At 43.9% G+C, this 21,692-nt stretch overlaps 3 protein-coding genes across 6 annotated transcripts in view; all 3 read right to left on the bottom strand.

The window, feature by feature from the left end:
- tmem108 (transmembrane protein 108) overlaps positions 1-6,088 on the bottom strand; it is a 44,541-nt gene extending 38,453 nt beyond the window's left edge. The window contains exon 1 of the mRNA XM_027274293.1: positions 5,532-6,088. The gene's annotated coding sequence lies outside the window, so the exon portion shown is untranslated. The remainder of the gene's footprint in view (positions 1-5,531) is intronic.
- A 1,761-nt stretch (positions 6,089-7,849) lies between these two features.
- On the bottom strand, positions 7,850-18,119 carry topbp1 (DNA topoisomerase II binding protein 1). Its single transcript, XM_027274322.1, has 28 exons — positions 17,867-18,119; positions 17,480-17,582; positions 17,259-17,393; positions 17,030-17,173; positions 16,060-16,241; positions 15,763-15,956; positions 15,501-15,677; positions 15,247-15,413; positions 14,990-15,153; positions 14,612-14,856; positions 14,193-14,521; positions 13,926-14,098; positions 13,349-13,560; positions 12,893-13,209; positions 12,617-12,802; positions 12,343-12,458; positions 11,821-11,944; positions 11,301-11,459; positions 11,102-11,189; positions 10,819-11,014; positions 10,424-10,653; positions 9,852-9,994; positions 9,677-9,773; positions 9,163-9,326; positions 8,930-9,058; positions 8,749-8,838; positions 8,155-8,316; positions 7,850-7,995 (listed from the first exon to the last, which is right to left on the bottom strand). Exons 2-28 carry the CDS (start codon positions 17,573-17,575, stop codon positions 7,867-7,869), a joined length of 4,548 nt encoding a protein of 1,515 aa, XP_027130123.1. The 5' UTR covers positions 17,576-17,582; positions 17,867-18,119; the 3' UTR covers positions 7,850-7,866.
- Positions 18,120-19,129: 1,010 nt separating this feature from the next.
- The window catches only part of dnajc13 (DnaJ heat shock protein family (Hsp40) member C13), a 28,475-nt gene continuing 25,912 nt past the window's right edge, over positions 19,130-21,692 (bottom strand). For all 4 annotated transcript variants that reach the window (XM_019276250.2, XM_019276249.2, XM_027274087.1 and 1 more), the window contains one exon: positions 19,130-20,269. Coding sequence is in view for 3 of the 4 variants with exons in the window: in XM_019276249.2 (XP_019131794.2) it covers positions 20,172-20,269 (98 nt within the window). In the remaining variant the exon portion in view is untranslated. The remainder of the gene's footprint in view (positions 20,270-21,692) is intronic.

Raw genomic sequence — 21,692 nt, 5'->3', positions numbered from 1 at the left:
TTGGAAAAGGTAACGCTTTGATTTAGAGAGCAGGCTAAAGTAGAGATGACCAAGCATTTAAGACAAGATAGGAGGAGTTGTTCCATTCGTCACCTCAATCCTCCACAACAATTAGCTGCTGACAGTGACATAGAGCACAATAATAAGCTCTACCGTGGGGAGGGGGCTCCGCAGTCCCCAGCATATGGTGCCACTTTAATCTGCAGCCTCTGTCAGATGAGTCTGGCCCGTATGCAAGGTTTGATTTTAACTGATTGGATGCTCAAAAGTTTCAAAGCTACATAAAAACAAAAGGGCTACAGAGACTATGAATACATTTTGCATTGCTGTTTCCAAAATGTAGCGCCGACGAGTATTCACAAAACATAATTGAAAGGATCTTCATTTCTTTTTTTGGTGCTGCGAGAAGTTCAGTTCTGAGAGAACAAATATCCAGATTGAAGAAGTTGCCAAGGGAACCAGAGACTAGAGGCTCTGTCTCTTTTTTTAAACTTGACAGAGTAGCACTTTTCTGGGTGAGAGGGTGACGATTTCCTTCCACGCTAGCCCGGGGTCACAACCTGCCATCCATTAGAGGCTCTGAGTAATCCTCATAGGTGGGTCCAGCCTTATACCCCCATAATCATCAGGCCGACACCTGCTAGCATTGTCCCCCTCCATCACATGACCCCCCCAAAGGCAAGCCGAAGCTGGGTTAGCAGGAGTAACGTGTGCCCCCGTGGACTTCTTCTCCTCCAACTAGGCCTTCTCGTAATCCTATTAGAGCCAGTCATCTGCACTGCATTAAAAAAATGTGACGAATGATCCTAAAACACAAACCCTCTGTGTCCCGAGGAGTCCCTGTGTTTCATTTTTGTGGGTATTACACACCAAAAAATATAATATTCTCCAGGACCTTTTTTCTTTTAAACATATTGTGTGACAAGACAGTTGGATTAAAGGAGTTATTAGGTGTTAATAAAACAAACGCTCTACAAACAGACTGCAGGGAGGAAATAGCTGTGGTGTAACTAGTAGCTGGCAAGCTCGAAGGTCTTGGCAGAACAAATAAAAAGCTAAAAATTCATAGACTGAAGAGTCAAACCAAGCCTGATGACTTCCCTATAAAAAAAGGCACCAGGGATTGTAAATATATATATATACATATTCAGGTTGATTATGATAATACAACACAAGACATGGTAGCCAGATAACAGCAAGAGGCCCAGCTCGCTGAACAAACGCTAACACCCCCCTCAGCTCTCTGAGCTCACAGTCTGGCTAACAAACTGAGCTAAGAGAAGCTAACAGCAGCTACAGTTTTACTTCACTGTCCATCAGAAAACTCTGTAAATCACAGAGAGTTGACACAGAGTAGCCGGAGGACATCAGAAGCATTATCCATAAAATATGATCCAGTTTCACAGAGAAAATCTGTGAAATAGTCAGTGGCGTGTGACTCAGTGACGTAAAGCGTTACCTACTTCTCACAGGTGATCATACCCGGAGCACAAAGTTGCACCATCGTGCAGAAACAGTGTCCCTTTCATTCATACAGGGAATGAAAGGGACACTGTTCATCTGATTACAAGCCAATGCAGCATCAAAACGATTTAAAATCCACTATTTTATGGTTAACGATGACGCTAGGCGAAAAGTCAGGGGATCACCCTGAGGAGAACATGAATGTCTAAAACTAATTTCAAAGCAACAGTGGTAAAGAAATGTCACCCAAAACCATAAATTTGAACCCCAGGGAACTCAGGAGCTTAGCAAACATGATCTGGGAACTGTGAATGGTTGTTGAGATTCTTCAGCCTGGACCAAAGTTGTGAACCAACTGACAATCTCAATAGACGATGCTCAATAGACAGGTATCACCTGGTTCAGGTGTCTCTGACATTTTTACTAGATACCAAAATGATATGTTCGCTAAAAGATCCATCATTTTGCTCAATCTTTTTTGAGACTTATATTTTATTATTTAGTTTTACAATACAAATAAAACAACTCCAGATGACCCGACAGTAACTTACTTCTTTACTACTTACTTCTGACATTTTGCTTAATCTTGAACGTGTTCTGCAGATTCCAGCTTTAAACTCAAAATCTCCTTTTGTTTTCTCCACTCAAATCTAAAAACAAGCCTTTGTGTGAATTTTAGCTCTTCTGCACGTGTTGTTCCTGCAGCCTGCAAATACACCTAAAAAAAATCGCCTTACATAACACTTTTCAACCAGCAGCTTTTTCCTGAGAAGGAACTTTTTTTGGGCCCTTTCACCCCTTGGGTCCCTCTCATGGCACAGAGGGTGACCATCAGTGGGTGGAGGTGCAGATTGGAGTGGCATGGCTGCAGCTGAGGAATGTGAGGAATTCCCCTTGTAAACACCTCATGCTTGGACGGTCACCACACTCTTATCTCCCCGTGCCCATCATCGTCCCCTTTATTCATCATAATGGTTGGTTACTCATTACCAATGCTGCCTCTTCTTCTTCTTCTCCTTGTGTCCTCTGATCGGTTAGAGCAGGTGGGGCTGCTTTTGTTTACCTGAGGCACCGCATGGTATATCATTCACTCTGATACCCCCCAATGGGCAAACAGAGCCTGCTCTGATACTACTGTACAATGGCTTTCAAATGTCAACAACTTGAAAGAGAGAGGTCTTTTTTTTTGGACTCCTCTTGGTCCTATGGGAACACTCTTTAACTGATAGAATCATAAGTGGCTGAGGGAGGGAAATTTATTTTTCTTCTTGGTTGAATAGAGCAGCTTTCGCTTGCTTTTCAGCGTGGCACCTCCCCCCGTGGTTCCTGTATATGAGCCCCCCCCTCATCGCCCCTCTCTCGGCTTAAATGAAAGTCATTTCAAAAGGCAGCTGAGGGCCTTTCGTTAATACTGCGTGGCATTTAGAAAACAGGAAAAGCAAACGGCGCATACACAGGGTCCGGCTTTTTCCTCCCTTCGCTTCTACGAAATCCTGTTTTGGTCCCACTTGCTGTTTTTTTGGCCAGCCTGGAGGAAGGTGCAAAGTCCATCCTGAGCACATTGTGTGTAGCATGAGGGGCCATGGGGGCCGCATTCCAACTCACGGTGTACCACTCGCTACCAGTCATGAGGGATGCTTACAATTATGAAACTCACTCATGCTGCCATATTCACATTCCCCAACAGTTTCCCATCAGCTCAGGCATTTTTGCTGCAAGAGTCACAAAGCAGATTTCCTGAAACTTCCTTGATACGTTTGTGTGAGGGAGCTCGGTGGCTCTGGATGGGAAAGCTGATCATTTCCGGGTGTTTTTCAGTGTTAATAGAGACTCTTCCTGACACTGGTGATAAAAGAGCAGCTGTGGAGATTGTTCTCTGAACATTTCTTCCCCATGTTGACAGTAGATATCACACCAAATAGAAGGATGTTGCCTTGTAATGACTGACACACTCTTTGGTCACCATCATGCAGAGGCACATGACGATTGGGGAAATGATCTAAATGAAAATAGTAGCTGTCATCCGGACTGGACTTCATGAGCTTTCATGGTGTTTCCCCCCTAAACAAATCAAAGGTCTAATTATTGAGGATGTAAGTATGGCGCTAAAGTTGTGATTCGGGTATGATGGCAACTATTGTGACTACTTCAATAGCGCAAACTTCCTCAGTAGCAGAAGTGGAGGGACCACCGGCATTGTGAAAATGGCAGCTGAGGCAGCTGCTGGAATATCAATGCCACAATATACAAATGTAAATTGTACATATGTTTTATATTTATAGTTTGGCTGACGCTCCGCCCGGTTGCAATTCAGCGAATAAGAGGAAAAGGCAGTAAAATGCGATGGTCGTTTACTGTAAGCGCACAATGGCCTTACTTGGAATAAGACGACACTTCCCTGCCAAAATTAATACAATGCATCAGGAAGTGTACTACATAGAAGCGTAATAATGAAAGTATCCAAACAGAGACACGGCATATGAGAATGAAAACGTCAGGATTATGATTCATTTTCTGACAATCAACCAACTACCACTGACTACTTATTTCTTATTTCTGCACTAGATTTGACTACAGTGTCAAATAAACTTTAATTCACTACTAAGTGAGGTTGCAGATTGCAACCGCTGAATACCCCTCGCCTCTCTTTACAAGTGTGTAGGAGACTCTACGGAAGGCTGAGAAAAACGTGAGAAATCTGGTTTGTCTGTTTTGGTGCTGCTGTAGAAACACGACAGACTCTGTAGAAAGTAATGAAAACACAACGGTACGTCTTTTTTAAAACATAGTTATGAATGTTCCATTTCTGCCATATTCTACTCAAGATAAATCTTACACGCTGGTCCTTTAAGATGAGCTACAAACTATTTCAAACCTGTTCAACTCAGTGAAAAGTTCCAACAAGACAATCAGTTTGAAGAGGAGTCTACGCCACAAATTGTCTTCTAGTACCGAGTTACATTCAATAAACGTTCAACGTTTGCATATCTCTCTTTTCTGAGCATCGTGCCCAAAGAATAAATGTCCTCATTAGTGTTAAGTGCTTGGCTCATATGTCCCCTAATACCCATTCATGGTATCACAGCATGTCAGCTCGCCCCGAGGAAGCTGTCAGCTACAGATGTCAGTACCCCCGCTGACCCCTCGCCCTCCCCCCACCACTGCACACACACACACACACACATGGCACTGGAGGATTGTCCCCCCCCAGAACAAAAGAAATGGGGGGTTTCTGTGGAGAACAGGCAACCCAAACATTCCTGTCACAATGGAAAGAGTGGCCGGCAGGTTCAATTAGTACACACTTTAAACTGTGCTCTACACGATCCCACTGGGCTTTTGAAAACAAAGCTGGAGCTCCACAATCAAACCTTCATGGTAGCCTTACGCTTTAAGAGAGTTTCTCCTATTATCTGCTTTGTTGCTGCCATGTTGCCTGAGAAATAAAGCACTTGAAGGGCACTTTGGGGCTGCTGAGATCTTTAAGTTACAAGATTGATGGCTCTCTCTGTCTTGAAAAACTTTTTATTTTTGGACGTAAACTCGGCTGCCACTGCTTGTAAATAAACTGGGACTACAGCCAGCAACCTGCAAGGAATCTTTTCCTTTAATCTCACCAAGAATAAAGTGTCATTTAAAAGTCTAATGAAACACTTCAGGACACATTTTCTTAATTGGCTTCTTTTTTTAAGGATGGACTGAGACAATGTTGAATCCCACACAAAACCAAATCAGATGAATCCATAAAAAATGTAATCAACACTTTATTTTTCCTGCATCTTTTTTTTTGCAGCAGCTCAGCTTCTAATCATGGTATTTTCCTGCTATCACTAGGCAACCTTTCCATGTCATGCAAGGCGTTAAATGATGCTCTAAAGCGAGAGATGTTGCAGTCTTTAGTTGGTTGCAGCACTGACAGTGATTTGCCTGTCACTGCCTGGAACCTCCAACCAGGATTTCAAGCATGATCCATACGCAGAGGCATTGAAGGAACAGCCAATAAACCACACAGCAGAAAGGGTGAGAGGTCTGATCTGAAGTAAGAGACATAAACCAGATGGACTTACCTATTACACAAGGTGCGCCGTAACGTCGGGTACTTGGCGTATCCGAGAGAAATCAACCCCGAAAGTCGCTGTGTCACACTTCTTCACACCATCCAGGCGCACATGTTGCAAGTCCCCCCACAGAGAAATGTCACAATCATGAGCTTGTAACAAGAAAGCCAGAGAGGAGAGGACTGCAGGAACAAGAGCGGGAGCGGGACCGTGTCGCGGCACAGCGTGTCCAAAGCGCTGGATTGAGATGCGTATAAGGGCGCCACCCTTTGCTTTGCTGGACCTCTGCGCCCACCGGCACCTTTTTTTTCCCCTCCTCTCCTCAGCTTTGAGGCTGTAAATAGCGGGACATAAAGCTGGAGAGAGGCTGCGTGATGCGTGGACACACTGGTGATGATTCGTTAATGCGCTGGTGGTGCGCAATTAAAGAGGCGCGCAGGATGCCGGTGCCACCCACTAAAAAAAAAAAAGAAAGGTGGTTTTCGTGGTGAGTGTACGGGCAGGGAATTTTAATGAGGACTGCTGCAGAGTTTTCCTCCCTCAGTCGTGCTGAAATCCACTGTCCCGACAAGCAAAGCTTTAAGTTACCTTTACAAGAGGGGAGGGCGCAGGATGACGACACAAAGCCACAGGAAAACTCAACTCCTGGCTACCTGCCAGACTTTAAAGTAAAGAGAGGGGGGATTAACCCACCTCTCTGGGACACCTGTTGACTGAAAACACTTCAGACATCCTGACCAACCAAAGACAACTGTGATTGATGTTGTGCCACTTCATTTCTGCAGAGGTTTCTCTCTCATGTGCTGCAGACTGACACAGAAGGCTGCAGCATTTCTGAGCAGAAATGCTTTCAGGGCACCTGGGATGTGATAGTTAGTCGATTAATCAGTAATTATTCAAGTCAAAGATACTTCCTTTGGCTTAATTTGATGTTTTGGCTCTAGGTTAGACTTAATCTAGGCTCCAATATCTCAACTAAACTAATTAATAATAACAATAATCCTGGAATAAGCTGTAGACAGTGTGGACCATTGCAAGTCATATTGATTCATCGCCCCCACATGGCCACTGAGTCATATTTTGGGATGATTAAGGAGCAGGAAGAAGTCACACTCAACCCAGCATTAATTAATGATAATAATAAATGACATTCAAGATAATAAATGTCCTGCAGGCTGCAGAAAGTTTTAATTTGATGATTCAATCAAAGGGTGTCCAAACCTTTTACTTTAAAATATACTCAAATTTGATAGAGTGGGTTGGCTGGGACCCAGTGAAGGGGTCAAAATGTGAGAAAACATCAGATTTTTTACTTCTTCTTCGCAATAACTGAATAACTGATACTTCAGTCGGTGGTAAGGAGTCAAATTTTGCATCTTATTTTCATGCAGACCTCTAGACATGACCTTAAACGTCTCCTTTCTTTGTTGGAGGCCCCTCCTCGGAGGCTCCCCGGACCCCACAGCCGGACTCATGTTCCTCTGTCAGTACAGCTCTTTCCTCTCTAATCTCACACACACCTCACAAACAGCAGCTCAAGCCTGAATCTGTATGAAAGGCTGTCAGCTGGTCCCATCCATTATGAGGTTAAACCACTTATCCGGCCATATGGGAGGCGACAGGGGCGTCTAACCTCAGCTGGCACCCTGGTATGAAACAGCACATAGCTCTACAGAAAGGCCTGAATTGAACATCGGGTAAACAAAATCTGGTGTTTACTGCACGGGAGGGGAGATCAACAGCCGGTACAAGTGGTCCATGATCGCATGGGTGGGGATGAGTACTCTCTGGGGATTTAGGTTTCTGTCATTTCAGCCTCTTAGACTTCTTGTTACTAAGAAGACACTCTTGAGGCAGCTTTTATTTTGAAAAAGACAATCAAAAAGTCACTTTTAATGAGCAAAGAGCAGCTGGAAAGAGCCAGAGTAAGAGTTGTTTTATTATAAATATAATGTGAACACAAACATTAAATAGAATTATTTAAAAAATACCTGCAGGTTGTAGGTTTTTAAGAAATCAGCACATTAGAAGCCCAATTTCTGAGAAATTGATTGCAACAGTCTTAGTGTGAAGAGGTACTGCCCCCCAGAGGCCAGATCTGATTATTGCACCCAATTACAAAACGTGACTCAACATTTTCTGCAGCCCTTCATTGAGTCATCCATCACAGCTACAGTCTGAGGCAGCAGCCAACTGCAGAGCTATTAAATGAGGATGCCAGGGTGACAAAATCAAGCGCTACATTCATTTTATTTTTTTAAGAAAGAAAAAAAAAAATCTTATTTACAATCATTTTCACAGACATGGGGGAGTTTTTTATAGAGCAATGTTTGGTAGTGACATTTCAGTTCAGACGTGTCTTTTTCAGCCTGGAGTTGTCTGCTGCTGCTTTACGCTTACGTGACGGAGTGCCTGGAGTTTCTCCAGAGGGAGCTTCGGTCAGACGGTACAGCTCGACAGGCGGTGTCGGCTCCTGCAGGGAGGAAAAGAAGCTGCACCTTTAACATTGTATCCAGTAAATTAATTTTAGCTTCATGGGAGTCAGAATATGTGAATAAACATCTGTCTTCATTTCCAGAACTGCAATCTGAACTGAAGCTAAATAATGTTACATTGATATTAATCCGCTGACCTGCATGAGATAGTCTGCGATGTACTCTGGCTTCAAGCATGTGACTCCTTGAGAGGTCGCCTCGGATATGTCGACTCTGAAGTCTCCGGGCTTCAGCCGGCTGAAGTCTGCGAACAGGTGAGTGGCCTCCTTGTACAAGGACGGAGAGGGACTCGGCAAGACCTGCAGAGAGAGAATGAAACGCTACAAGTTATTACAAAACAAGACACAAACATAACAGAGACACGAGCCAAGGTTTCATTGTTGAAGTAGGGAAGTGGAGAAACGTGTTTCTGATGAGATCCTTCTGATGTCTGTTCCAGGATCAGAATCCTGCCTTTCTTTTTAGCTCCTGTTTCATCTCTTGTGCCAGCACTTTGTTCTTACGTGCTGACTCTTCATGATCAAAACCGAAAGTTTTCACAGTCTAAATACTAATTGTTTAAGGGTTTTCCACCACAGGAGAGCCTCCTCATCTGAAACAAAGACCACCTCTGACACCTTTGATCTAATTAAAACTCTCTCTGTGCTCTTTTTGTCTGATTCGAAAACGCCGACAGTAATCAGTGAAGTGACGAACGATGCTGGATTCAGCAGAACAAATAAAGCAGCAACCTTCGCCCTGCCAGACTGCAGCAACCGCCTGAAGCCTGATTCTCTGCTCTGGTCAATGTTCAGCATGACTGTCCATCCACTGAAGGCTCCCTGAAAAAACAGAAAAAAATGAACACTCAGCATACTTTAACGCTCGAGTAGTAGATAACCCGATAAAACGTGCGCGTGTGTTTGGAAGTACCCCTTGCTCTGGGCGTCCCTGCAGGGTTTTTCTCCAGCGCATGGCAGCTAACGCCAGCCTCCTCTGCTGGGAGGTGATTGAGGGCAACGCATCCAGAATGGAGCTACTGCCCCACTCGTAGTCGTCCTCCTGGAACACAAACACACTTATTCAGCCTAAAAACACACTTAATATTACATAATAATACCAGAACAATACTATAATTTTCTGCAAAGAAATCTTCAGATCCTGACCTGGATGAAGCGGCCCACAGAGCGGCAGGCCTCCAGGTACGAGCGGTGAAGGATCCATCTGCCGACCGCCATCGCTGCCAGATACTTCTCATTGCGCAGAGGAGTCCCGACGATGATGTGGGAGCAGCTGGGGTCAAAACACTGCATGTCCAGCACTACACCGCCTGCACGAAGGAGTAGACAAGAAAGGAGAAAAGATACAGTGTTAGATTAATGTGTGTTAGATAATCTGCTGAGAATGAGAAATGTCACATTCAACTTTTAGCGACAGGGAATTTAACCTTTTTGCCTTTATTCTTAATGTTTCTCCGTCTAAATTCTGCTTTGGTTGTGAGTGTGCCGCTTCAGTTCGCAGTACTTTATCTGAGAACACATTATTGTCAGAGGAAGCATCTGCGGGAGGAAATATTCCCACACCCTGGAGGCAGATCCTCCTTTTTTTTTAGTCATCAGGGATTTTTTTACTGCAGCATGATGAAACACTGTTAGAGCGCTAATTAGGTGGAAGACTCACCGAGCTCCTCTATGAGGTGACTGTAATCGATGCGCTCCTGGGGGCTGAGGGAGGACAGCTGAAACCTGGGCGGCTGCTTCTCTTCCTCACACTCCTCCTGAGAGAGAGAGAAAACCTTTTAGCACCAGCAGTCTGTTAAAAGAGACGGTACGGGTGCTTATTACAGCTTCTTTACCTGTGGCTCCGGTGCTACTGGTGGGATAGCAAGAGGGAACGCGATGCTGGGGGCTTTAGGAGTGAGGAGGTCGTTTTCACGCTCCTTTGTCGGAGGCGTCGCAACTTTCTGGCCCATGTGCTGGTCGATGACGTCACAAGCAGCTGGGAGAGGAGACAGCGATCACAAGTCAGATTCATTCAACACTGAACTGAGTTTGTCAGAAGCCAGAAGTTTCTATGTTGATGTGGGAAGTTTCTCTCTTTACATTTTACTTTGAAGACAGATTTTTGCAAAGACTGACGATCTCGCAGTGTCACTATTTTACAAGACTACAACTAGACTGGAAATTTACAGTCAAAGAAAAACGGTTGAAGCCTGATGGTGCTTGAGAGAGCGCTCCTTTTGGCTGTTGACACTGTTCACGATTTGCATGAGCTGAGACCAAAACGCTCCGATAATATTCAATGTTTGATTTAATCTGAATGTCAGGATGAGAAAAAGACAGACTTCAGACAGTTTGGAACAAGTTTAACCTTAAACAAAGTGATCAAGGTTTTCGTTAGTAAAGACTTAAACGTGTGCGGTCTTACCCATCTCCACCAGCTCAGAGTCTGTCATGGAGTCCCTGAACTGAGGGCCGTTTTCCACAGTGGGAGGAGGTGGAGGAGCGAAGGGCTCGGAGTGTTGTGAGGGACTTCCAGGCCACTGTAAGTTATCAGCCAGCTTGGCTCTCTCCTCCCTGGCTGTAGGGTCATCCCAAACGATCTGCTCGCTCTGAGACGGCTCTGTGTTTATGTCCATAGCTGCTTCTCTGGAAACCCTGAAATCAAGAGAGAAATTTGAGGAGTAGGTGAGTGAATTTAATTTAAAATGCATAAAGTTCACACACTGTATGGAGTTCATAGCACAACATCAGTCCTACAAATGCTAAATTAGTGACGGTTATAGAATAAACATGAACTATTTCCTCACTACGCTTCCTTACCGAAGAGCTTCCAGAGTACGTCTGTTCCCGCTGCGTCCGATCCGATCAGGTGTGTTGGGGCCTGAGTCGGCCCCTCCTGATCCCATCCTGCTGAGTCTGACGGAGGCGCGTCTCCCTGTCGTCAGCTTAGTGGCTGACATGATCTCTTGGAGCTGTCTCTGCAGGTTCTCTCTCATTTCAAGAGTCTCTGAAATATCTGCACACGAGAGATGATCGTTTAAAAAAAAAAGCAACTGGTTTCGTCGAGTACGTGCAGAAGATTTGTGGAATAAAAGACACTCACCACTTCTGTCTGCAGCATCATGCGTTTCTTCTTGATCCACGCTTCCATCACTAACACGACGTAAAGTCGTCGCTTCTTCTGTTGCGGACTGAGGGACAGATATATTCAGAGCTGAACAGTATCCAACGCTTCACTGACTCTTTTGACTTACAGACACATAAAGACAGCCACAGAGGTAAGATTACATATTCACACCCACCTTGTCGGCCTTTGCCTCAGCGATGTCTCTGAGTTGAGTCCGTGTTAAAGGTGGAGACCTCTGGGAGCTGTTGGGCACCTGGCTGAGGTTTAGGCTCATCTTGGGGTTGTAGGTGAAAGGATACAAAGACTCAGAGACGTGCCTCTGCTCCTCAGCACACTGCACAAGACGACACGGGTTAGCTATAAACTCGTGTGCACAGTCACAAGAAATAATTGAATGAAACGATTCTGAGGGGAAGAATCTGTCTTCAAAATGAACATATCAGAGCTGTTTTTCATTAAGTTTTGTTGACGGGGAGGTAATTACTGAACGATGAAGCACACAGCAGCATCTACTGCCATGAAAATGAGATCCCAAATGAAATCAGATGTATCTTAATATCACTTTATGTATCTTACTGATGACATCATTTCTTTACAAGCGTGTGTAGCCAGTATCAACAAAATGTTTTCACAGAGAGAGAGCGGCATTAAAGCTCAGATGGACCGCACTAATACGTCTAATCCGTAAAACGTACAGCGTGCAGCCAGTACTGGGACACCACATGCAGCCCTCTCTCCTTCACGCCTCTGTATTCCCGGGTGTTGTCCCCGACGCGGCCCTGGTAGATGTAGTGCGTCACTGTATCGTCGCACGCCCACCTGAAACAAGTCGATGAAGAAATGTTATTGTATTTAATTTGCATCCAGATCGACCAAAAATAAAAATGAAAAAGGTTAAGTCGATCCTGACGTGCCCAGATGTACATTGAAAAAGGGTTACTGGTTGTTGTGATGCTTTTATTTTGAAATTGAAGAAAGAGTTTTAAGTCAGAGCACAGAGACACAATTACAGTTATACAAAGCAGGAAATTGTTACTAAAAACAAATTAACTTTGGATGATGCTCACTTAATCTGTCTAATACAGACTGCTGAAGCTTCAGATGAACTCCAGATAAACTTTGGAATGTCATTTTCCACAGAACGACGACTGTTTGCTGATTTAACTGATTCGAGGAGGGGGAAAAAAAAAATTTAAATCATAAAATGTGGTGAATACCTGAAGTCAGCTCCGAGGGAGGCAGCGACAGCGTTGAGTTCACTCTGCATTTTGCTCAGCTTCTTTCCCACGCAGATCACAACACCGCTCAGAGGGCCGGCTTCTTTTTCAGGGACCTTACAAACAGAACAATACTGAGTGACATGGACAGTATATAAGCTACTCGATCATATGTCAACATCCACTTGTACTATAAATAACAAAGTCCTGAGACTTCTTTAATTCTAAGAGATCCTCCGTCAGCGTTAAACCGCCTCAGCGTGCTGTATTTTACCTCCTTCTCTGTGGTCTTGGTAAACTGGGGGCTAGCAGAGATAGCTTGCATATCTGGGCTGTTATTTCCGGTGCTGTTGGCCAGAGCCACCCTCATGTTCCTGTGGATGACTTCAGTCAGTGGCGTCCCCATCTTCTCTCCTGGTTTGGATTTTCCCCCTGGAGTCTCCATTGCTCCTTGTGCATCCTTAAGAAAAAGGAATAGTCCATGTATTTACAGCACGCTATTTATTACTACAAGTTTAGATCATAAAGCAAAAAAAGTGGGTCCCCCAACCTTGGTGACGAAGGAGGGCCTGAAAAGCTGGTCTCTGATGAGGAAGCGAGAGGGAGTATCCAGCCGCAGTGAGGGCTCCTTCTGAAGGGGGTTCCTTCTGCCGCTCTCCTGGTTTTGTTTGGGGGTGCTGATGTCCTCTTCGGGGTTCTTCTTTTCCAACACGGAGCGTAACACTTTGCTCCGGAAGCGACCCATATCCAGCGGCGTGACGGCCTTACCGCTCCGGGGACCCAGCAAAGGGATTTCTGGAGACGTACGTGCTGGTGGAGGCATGATGGGCTTCTGGGAACCGCCGACGAAACTCTCATCATTCCTCTCTGCAGAGGAAAGAAATAAAGTCGTGTCAGAGCAGAGAAAAAAAACTTAAATATCCTTGGAAATGACTGCCATACATCATGTTGCACACCCAGCCATTTAGATCCACATATAGGCTTTAATCAAGAAAGTATTTTCAACCTGGAGACGGTGGCAGGTCAACTAGAAAACGCCCCTCCTCTGCCTTCTGGCCAGTCCGAGCAGACTCTAGTATCCAGTTCATCGTGACAGCGGGGAGCCCCCATTTCTTCGCTGCTTGGTACTTTGTGCCTTCGGGGCACTGCAACACCAGATGAGAGCTGGCCAGCATGCCTTTCTTTTGGTTGGCCAGGCGTACAAAGTAATCCTGGACACTGCAGGAGGGAGACAGAAGAAAAAAGGGGATTTTAGACAGGTAGTTCACATTGAGCGGGCAGGACACATGAGGGTAAAAGTATGCAGGAGAGAGAACAATGTGCACCGGACTTCCTCTGTGTGAATTTAGCAGCTCAGGAGATCCAAAGGCTAAAAAGAGCACAATGGAAATTCCAGTTTTTGACACAAAAACAATAGTTACAGTACAAGTCTCCAGACAAATACATCTAAAACTACTAGTATTGTTGTAATCTTTAAACATGTAAGGAGATAAACACCAAACACTCCTGCAGCTCTTTATATCAGTACATGTATGTACTTATTGTAGCCTAATAGTAAAACAGCATGTGTGATGTAACCATACTCGGCTCCAAGGTGCTTGGCCAGCTCCACCAAAGACTCCCGCTCCGCTCCGGTGAACTGGCTGACGGAGAGGACGCAATCTCTGAGAGGGAAACGTTCGTCCATCACAGGAACCGGGGTGAACAAAGGATTGGAGGACAGCTGCAGAACACACTCCTTCTCCACACACATGGCCTGAAAATGAACATAACGTAACAGTCAGGTTAAAACTTATCAAGCTCTTTCATATGAAACAGATACAATAAAAACAGTGAGGCTATGATCTTACCAGCCAGGTATCAGTGACCACCTCGTCCACTGTGGCCTCCACTGAACAGCCCAGCAGGGGGACCACAGCGTAGTCTGCCACAGTGCGTGTGCGGCCCATCAGCACCCGGCCTCCGTTTTCTGTCACCAGCACAGAGAGCTGGGCCTCGGCCTCGGTGCCGAAACCCACGAGAAGGAAACACTTCCCAAAAAACAGGCCTGCCTCGCTGGCTTCCTGCAGGGTTGAGTCCTGACCTCTGGTCTGATTTGATGTCCAGACTTCAGGCTGAGGCTCTACAGCTGTACTGATGGACCTCCTGCTGTTGCCCTCTGCTGGTGGAGGCATGTCAACTGAAGGATGAAAGCTAAATTAGCTGCAGTATATAAATATGCCCAGGTATATTATATCAGCCTCCAGTAAGTTCAACAACAGACACTTACCTACTGTAGGGTCATCATCCATGTATTGTGAGAGCAGATCCTCCTCTGCCCTGTTATGCCTCGGTGTGCTGGGACTGGCCACGGGGGGACCGATTGAGGGCCTGGAGGTGGGAGTCTGATGAGCAGGCACTGACACAGCAGCCGGAGCAGGGGGCAGACAGCCAGGGTGGAGGTAACCTGCTTCTGGGAGCAGACTGCCTTTGGAGAAACTGTCCACGAGCCACTGCACTGTTACTACATGAGGTCTGTGAAGAGACACACAGACAGAACGTCGTCTCAACGGTCTGACATACTGTAAAACTGCTAAACTGCAACAGTACTTTTAAAGATCGTAGAAATCTACGATGGGTTAGAGGTAAGAATCTTTGTTGTTCAAACCTGTGTGTCGCTTTGGTGAGAAAATTCTTCAGGTCCTGGTCGAGCTCTCCCATGACCACATGTGTGAGCTCCTCACTGGGCTGGTTGAAGCGCAGACCTCCTGCAGCGTTCACGAGACGCCGCAGCTTCTCCAGTTTCTTCCCCGGCAGGCCGCACAGATAAATCTGCAAAACATATTTAACACATTAAACAAAAACCTTAAATTAGTCTCAGTCTTACCAAGAGGTTACAGAGAAACTGTCGACTCTTCGACTGACCTTACAGCCATCCAGGATATCATCCGCTGGGCAGACAGTGATGTCCAGACTGTCTATGGGGTCCGGAGCTTCCAGGCGGCTGAAGGTGGCGTTGGTGAGGGCCGTGTCGTTTATTGTCATGCTGGCATTGACGGAAATGTGGCTCAAGCCCAACAGAGATGGACCCTCTGGAGTTAAAAACACGATTCACACTGTGAGGATTATAAGGAACATTTTAAATCCAATAAACAAGTGCACATCAGTCTGTGGCTTACCCTGCTTCTTGTCGGTGCCAGTCGGGGTCGAAGTGTGCGGTCGGGTGCTCTTCGACGTGTTGCGCTCCACAGTGTACCTGCTCTCGTCTTGACAGAAGCCCTTCTCTATGCTGTCAAACAGCCAGTGCAGGGACACACAGTACACGTTCCACTTCCGTGCACACTCGTACTTCTGACCTGTATCAGAAATACGGAGTACTCAGAATCCCACTAACACCATGACGGTTTGAAGAAGTTATTGGCCATTGTGCTGGGGACTTGCCTGTTGGTTCATTAACGATGAGATGTGTGCACTCGTTCATCTTGAGCTGACCCGTGTATTCGGCTCCGTGCTGCTCGCACAGCCGCTGCACCTCTTTACGCTCCGTGCTGGAGAGGCCCGTCACGCAAACAGTGCAGCCACGCAGCACGGGGCACAGATAGTCCTCAATGGGCAGATCTGTGTACCTGAAAAGACTGAAGGAGACAGGATTCTTAGTGCATGAAAGAGTTAATCCGATCAATAAAACATCAGCATGTATCGTTCTACAGTGGATATTAAAACTGTGACTAGACGTACCTGTCCTGAGATTTCTCCCAGCAGGCTTTGACCCATGCAGGCAGCAGGATGGGTTTACCCAAGCTGGCAGCCACCACGTACTTCTTGCTGCCCACCTCTCCTGCGATCAGGTGTGTGACAGACACATTTAGGTCGAGATAGACTCGCCCGCCCATGAGCTGCACCAGATCCATCACCTCCATCTGTAGAGAGAGACACACAGAACATTCATCGTACACCACATTAAACATTTTGTATATATTTTGGGAATTTTGGGATACCATTAATTAGGGTTTCATATTTTCTACTCGCTACAGTCTGAGCTCCTAAAAAACAAGTTATTATTTTCATGAATTCAGCTGAGACACCTAACATATGCTCACGTCACCACCCTGCTTGAGACAGCAGCTTTGATTTGTATCTGCGTATTATTCTGATTTTATCCTTTAATAACTTTTTGTTCAACTGTGCCACTTCATGTTTCATGTTTTAGTTTAATTTATTGGCAGCAACAGAATATAATATTCACCTGAAAAGAGGATTTGTTGTGTTTTCGTTAGAGCAGTGTTTCTTAAACTTTTCTGTACCACTTCAGAATATTTTCAGCTTAACCGCCAGTGTAACAGACATTACAATACAGTAGGCCGACCCTATCCAGGTACAGACTGTTCACACGGGAGGACGGTTTATCTCTAATAGGAAGGTTTTTTTTTTATTGTTGATTGTTGAAACCTGAACAGAAACCAGTTCAAGAACCAGAGCATTCACCTTTTATCATGGATGGATGGATGCTACCCGCTATGGAGCAGGATGATATTAAAAAAATATTACAGGATATCATAGTTTAAGTATTTTTATTCTAATTCTTGTAGTATTGATACTATTAAATGTTTCTAAATGAATTTATTTAACTAATAAAAAACAGTTTGAGAACCAGTGCCTTGGACTGAGCCTCCACAGACAGCATATCTGCTGTATTTAGTGAACTAACCCGCGTTTCTTTATCCAGGCTGGTGCAGGAAACCGTGATGCCAGCCATGGCCATGTTATAGACGGGCGTCTCCGCCTTGGGGACACAGTGCTGATGCTGCAGACAGTACAACACCACCAGAGGACTCACCACCCTGCAGCCGAGCTACAGGACGGAAAAGGAGGAGAGACATGAGTCATCAGATTAAAAAGAAATCAGCTTCAGGTGCATTAAACATAATGACTCAGACCTTTTTGCAGTGCAGGAAAGCCGGCGTGGTGAAGCTGCTGAAGACAAACAGAGACTTGTCGTTGTGGTCCATGTGTAACACAACATCTTCATCGATGGTTTTCAGATACTTCTCAGACTGCAGCTCCAGGACGGCCTGTGTGAGAGCAAGAAGCAAACATGTAAACAACAACAACAACAACAGAGACAAAGCAGTGAGGAGCTGTGAGGATGAATGTTTACCTCATAAGCCTTGACAACACACTCTGTCTTCTGTCCTTTACTCTCCACAAACTTCACAATGAAGCTCTCCTTGTCCTTGTCTTTGTCTTTGGACATGGTCAGCCTGAGTAAAATCAGATTTAACACGTGTTTACAGGTCTTAGCAGTGAGGTTATCCTCTGAGGACCATGCTCAGCAGTGAGGTTATCCTCTGAGGACCATGCTTAGCAGTGAGGTTAGCCTCTGAGGACCATGCTCAGCAGTGAGGTTAGCCTCTGAGGACCATGCTCAGCAGTGAGGTTAGCCTCTGAGGACCATGCTCAGCAGTGAGGTTAGCCTCTGAGGAGCATGCTCAGCAGTGAGGTTATCCTCTGAGGACCATGCGAGGTGTCTGTGGTGTGAACTCACCTCCAAACAGACGCTGACAGGAAATATGAACTCTGCTGCTAACGTTCAAACAACCGCCCACAACGTTAAATAAACGTTAGCATTCGTATTATCGTAAACCTGTGGTCGCCAGTGTCCATCGTATCGAAGATATTTTATGATAATTTAATGTCGAGAGGTGAATTCATAATAATTAACAAATTAAATTATCCGCAGCTCTGTTGTTGTTATTCGCGCCAACAGCGTAACTTCCAGTGTTACGTGCTAATTTGACCGGGTGGACGGACACGAGCGTTGAAAGGTTCCGCAACCGGCAACTTTAAGTCAATGTAGGAACTCTAAAACTGAAATAATAGCACACATTATTATTATTATTATTATTATTATTATTATTATAATATACGTATGCATGTATATATAAAAATATATACATGTATAGATACATATAAGCAGCATAATAAAAGCCATGCAATATTAACACAATTTGGTAGCTTGTTGTTTTAAAAAAATATTTAAAAACCTGTTAAGAAGTTGGCACAGGTTAACTGTTAACCATACATGAACCTAAATATAAGCCATGTCTGGTATATATTTACAAATTAAATCATAATTATGATTTTTTTCCTGGAATAATTTGGCAAATTATGGAATTTAGAGGATTATGGGGACAGTCAACATTCTCCTTAGAGAGCATTCCCTTAAAAGTGTAAACATTTGCATAATATAGATACACAAAATAACAAAATATATCCAGCTGTAAGCACTTATGTTTCTAAGCTCTTACAATTGTTTATCCTCTAAAAGAAAACGTGCAATAAAATATGCAAGCTCCTACATGTGATCTATAATTTGTTTAGAAGAAAAACCTCTTGAAAACTTTTATAACCTTTTATAGCCTGCAAGTATTTATATTGTGTTGCCTGGCTGTAGCCACGACAGTGAGGTTATTGGTTTATAGCTGATCAGAAACCAAACATATATTTATTAGTTAAACTATTCAGTCTGTTTTTCCCAACATGTAGATGAAATTTATGTTTCAAGGCCTCGTCGACACTGTCGGGACTGAAATTATTTGTGGGTGAACTCATTTTTACAAACCTCAGTGGTGCCTTTGGAAGTCGTGTCTTTAAAAAAACGACAAAACTGACAACATACCTTCTTCTCTGGCAGAGACAGGCTGCTGTTGGTTGCTGTACAGACATATTTTCAAACATTAAAACAATGGACCGCTCATTCTGATGAAACCTGTTACTTCCACAATCACACATGCAAATACAAAAGAACAACACTGTGGGTTCCCTTTTATTCTTAAAATTTTTATGTACAAGTGCGACTGATTTTTTTTTTTTTAATGTACATTCAATATAGAAAGTTTATATACGCAATATTACATTGAACATTTCACAAATTGCACTAGTCTTTCACATAGATTCATAATCAGAGTCATTCGTCATGTCTTAGCAGAAGCTCATTTCTGGTGGTTATTATTCACTTATAAATATTCTAGTGCTTTTTGCATTCTGGGGGGCAGGTGGGAGGGGGCGGAGAATTACTTTTAAAAAAATGTGAGGCAGAAAGGGTAGCCTTCAAAGAGAGAGAGAGAGAGAGAGCAGGATGAAATATGAATTAAGATCAGAGGCGTAAGAAGCTGGAACATTTGGAGAGCAGATGTGTGTCGACTAGACCTGACCAAACCAGGCGAGAGGTCAGCATCAGTCAGACGGTTTAGTCGAGAATCAGGGCAGAGAAATCAAACACTTTTTTTTACCCTATGAGAATCCATCATGTAGACTAGTAAATGGCATGTTTATGTAAGAGGTGGATAGGTCCTGTGCACAATTTCTGTCACAAATGAGGCCGAGTACCCTCTGTGTTTTGGATTTAGGGTAAGAGTAGCCAATCAGGATATGACAAAGAGGAATAACATAATAGAGAAGAGACGGTTAACCTATGGCAAGCCTCAGTCTTTCTCATGAAAAAACAAAAATCTAGAGTAAAAAATATATTCATACAAAAAGTAAACTCTTCTGTGTCGTTGGAAGAAACAAGAAAAGTAGCACAGAAACGAAACAAATGTGGTCATCCGTTAAAACAATTTCAAAAGTGTTTATGAAGACTTGAGTGCCGTTTGTGAGGGGAGAGGAGAGTGATACTGGAGGAGGTGTTGCAGAGATTTTGGTGACGGTCAATGACGGCCCGGCTCTCCTCCGTCTTTCTCTCTCTCCATCCCCTCGTGCGGGAGCTGAACGGTCCCTCTCTGAGTTGCGGCCGTGAAGCTGCAGGGCAGTCTGGGTGCCTGAGCGTGACGTCTTGTGTCGTGTGTCCGTCAGCCTTGGTCTCCAATGTCGTTGTCCACGGGGGGTGGGACGCTGGGCATTACAGTGGTGCCAGTTCCTGCTGTAAGGTAGCCTGCTACTCCTGGACCTACAGGTGACAGGAAGATAAGTGATAGGTTCAGTACAGGTGAGACTGGACCGGAGAGCTAGAGTGCTACGATGACGAACTAAACTATAGGAATGAAGACAGTTTTAAGATAGAAATATCTGCTGCAGTGCAGCATTTATATCCTTTTTTTGTGTAAATATATAAGAACGTGGTGGAAGTTCATTGATTTCCACATGAGTTACGTTTTGTGGTTGCTCTCAGGATTGTGTCTTTTCTTTTTCCCCACCAATGAAGCTACATTCATGTATTTTGATTGGCCACTATTGTCCCTATTTTAGTCTTTGTGCAGGATTTATATAGTTTTTTTGATATTTTGGTTATTTTAGAAAACAGTAATTGCAAGTCACAAAAAGACACTTGTCTTGTAAACTCACCTTGAATAAGTATAGGTCAAAGTAACTGAGTACAACAAGATGTGGAGTATTACAATTTCAGTTTCATTATTAAACATTAATGATAGCTTGGAGCAGAAAAAAGCTGAGAGACGATTAACTGGAGCCAATTTCCTCCCCCTATTTTTTTTTTTAACATCCTATCGGCACCAATTAATCAGCCGAACCAATGAACTTGTTGACTCCTATTAAAAATAAATTGAGGTTTAAAACTGAATCTGTGAGTCAAACAAGTTAGCATTACATTTCATGACACATAGGGCTATCCAACTGCTTTACAACGCGTCATGCCTGATGTCATGTATATTCATTAAGGATCCACTGAAGGAGTGTTTGCACTGGCACGATGAAATGAATGAATGAATGAATGAGATGTAATGATGCATCTTAGTCATTAATCAGCCTCTGGTAAGTAGCAAGGGAAGAGGGATATGATATAATGATATATATGATATAAATATATTTCAACTTTAACACTCAATAATTAATCATAGCTACTGAAATCAATGACACAATAATTATTAGAATATTACAGTTCTTGTAAATAATGTCACTACTTGTTTTTTACGTGTTTAATCAGCTTTTGGTCTTTGCATGTCATTGTTCTTACAATATAAAACACTTTGCTTTGTATGAAACTGAACTTTTATGTTCTTCTTTTGTATTTTAAATAAGAATACACACTACCACACTAATATAAAGGATGAGAGATCATTTTAACCTAACTCTTTAATTTAGTAACAATATTCCTGTGGATGGTCAGTAGAGGGCAAACTCTGAATTATATTTGCCTGTATTTATTTGTTGGTTGACTTTTTGTTGAGCTGTGTTGTAAATGCAACATTTTTCATTTCTTCAAGCGATCAACTAGAATAGAAGTCCACTGGCCTTTCCAAAATCACATCACACGGGACAGCAATCACATTCATGCGTGAATGTCAGGTCCATTTTTTTATTTATTTCCAACTGTCATGGGCATTTTTATGTAATAAAGACTTTGTGGATGGAGA

The sequence above is a fragment of the Larimichthys crocea genome, chromosome XXIII, assembly GCF_000972845.2.
Source record: "Larimichthys crocea isolate SSNF chromosome XXIII, L_crocea_2.0, whole genome shotgun sequence".
Taxonomy (NCBI): Eukaryota; Metazoa; Chordata; class Actinopteri; family Sciaenidae; genus Larimichthys; species Larimichthys crocea.
Note: the sequence above shows the minus strand (reverse complement) of the source record. Positions and strands in the feature narration are given on the sequence as shown.

What these genes read in the sequence shown, in the direction of transcription:
- topbp1 (XM_027274322.1), bottom strand. Translation starts at nt 17,575, where the DNA reads ATGTCCAAAGACAAAGACAAGGACAAGGAGAGCTTCATTGTGAAGTTT. An exon ending in ATATCCTGGATGGCTGTAAG is followed by an intron (nt 15,154 to 15,246) that starts GTCAGTCGAAGA and finishes TATGTTTTGCAG; the next exon opens with ATTTATCTGTGCGGCCTGCC. An exon ending in TCACCTCATAGAGGAGCTCG is followed by an intron (nt 9,327 to 9,676) that starts GTGAGTCTTCCA and finishes TCCTTCGTGCAG; the next exon opens with GCGGTGTAGTGCTGGACATG.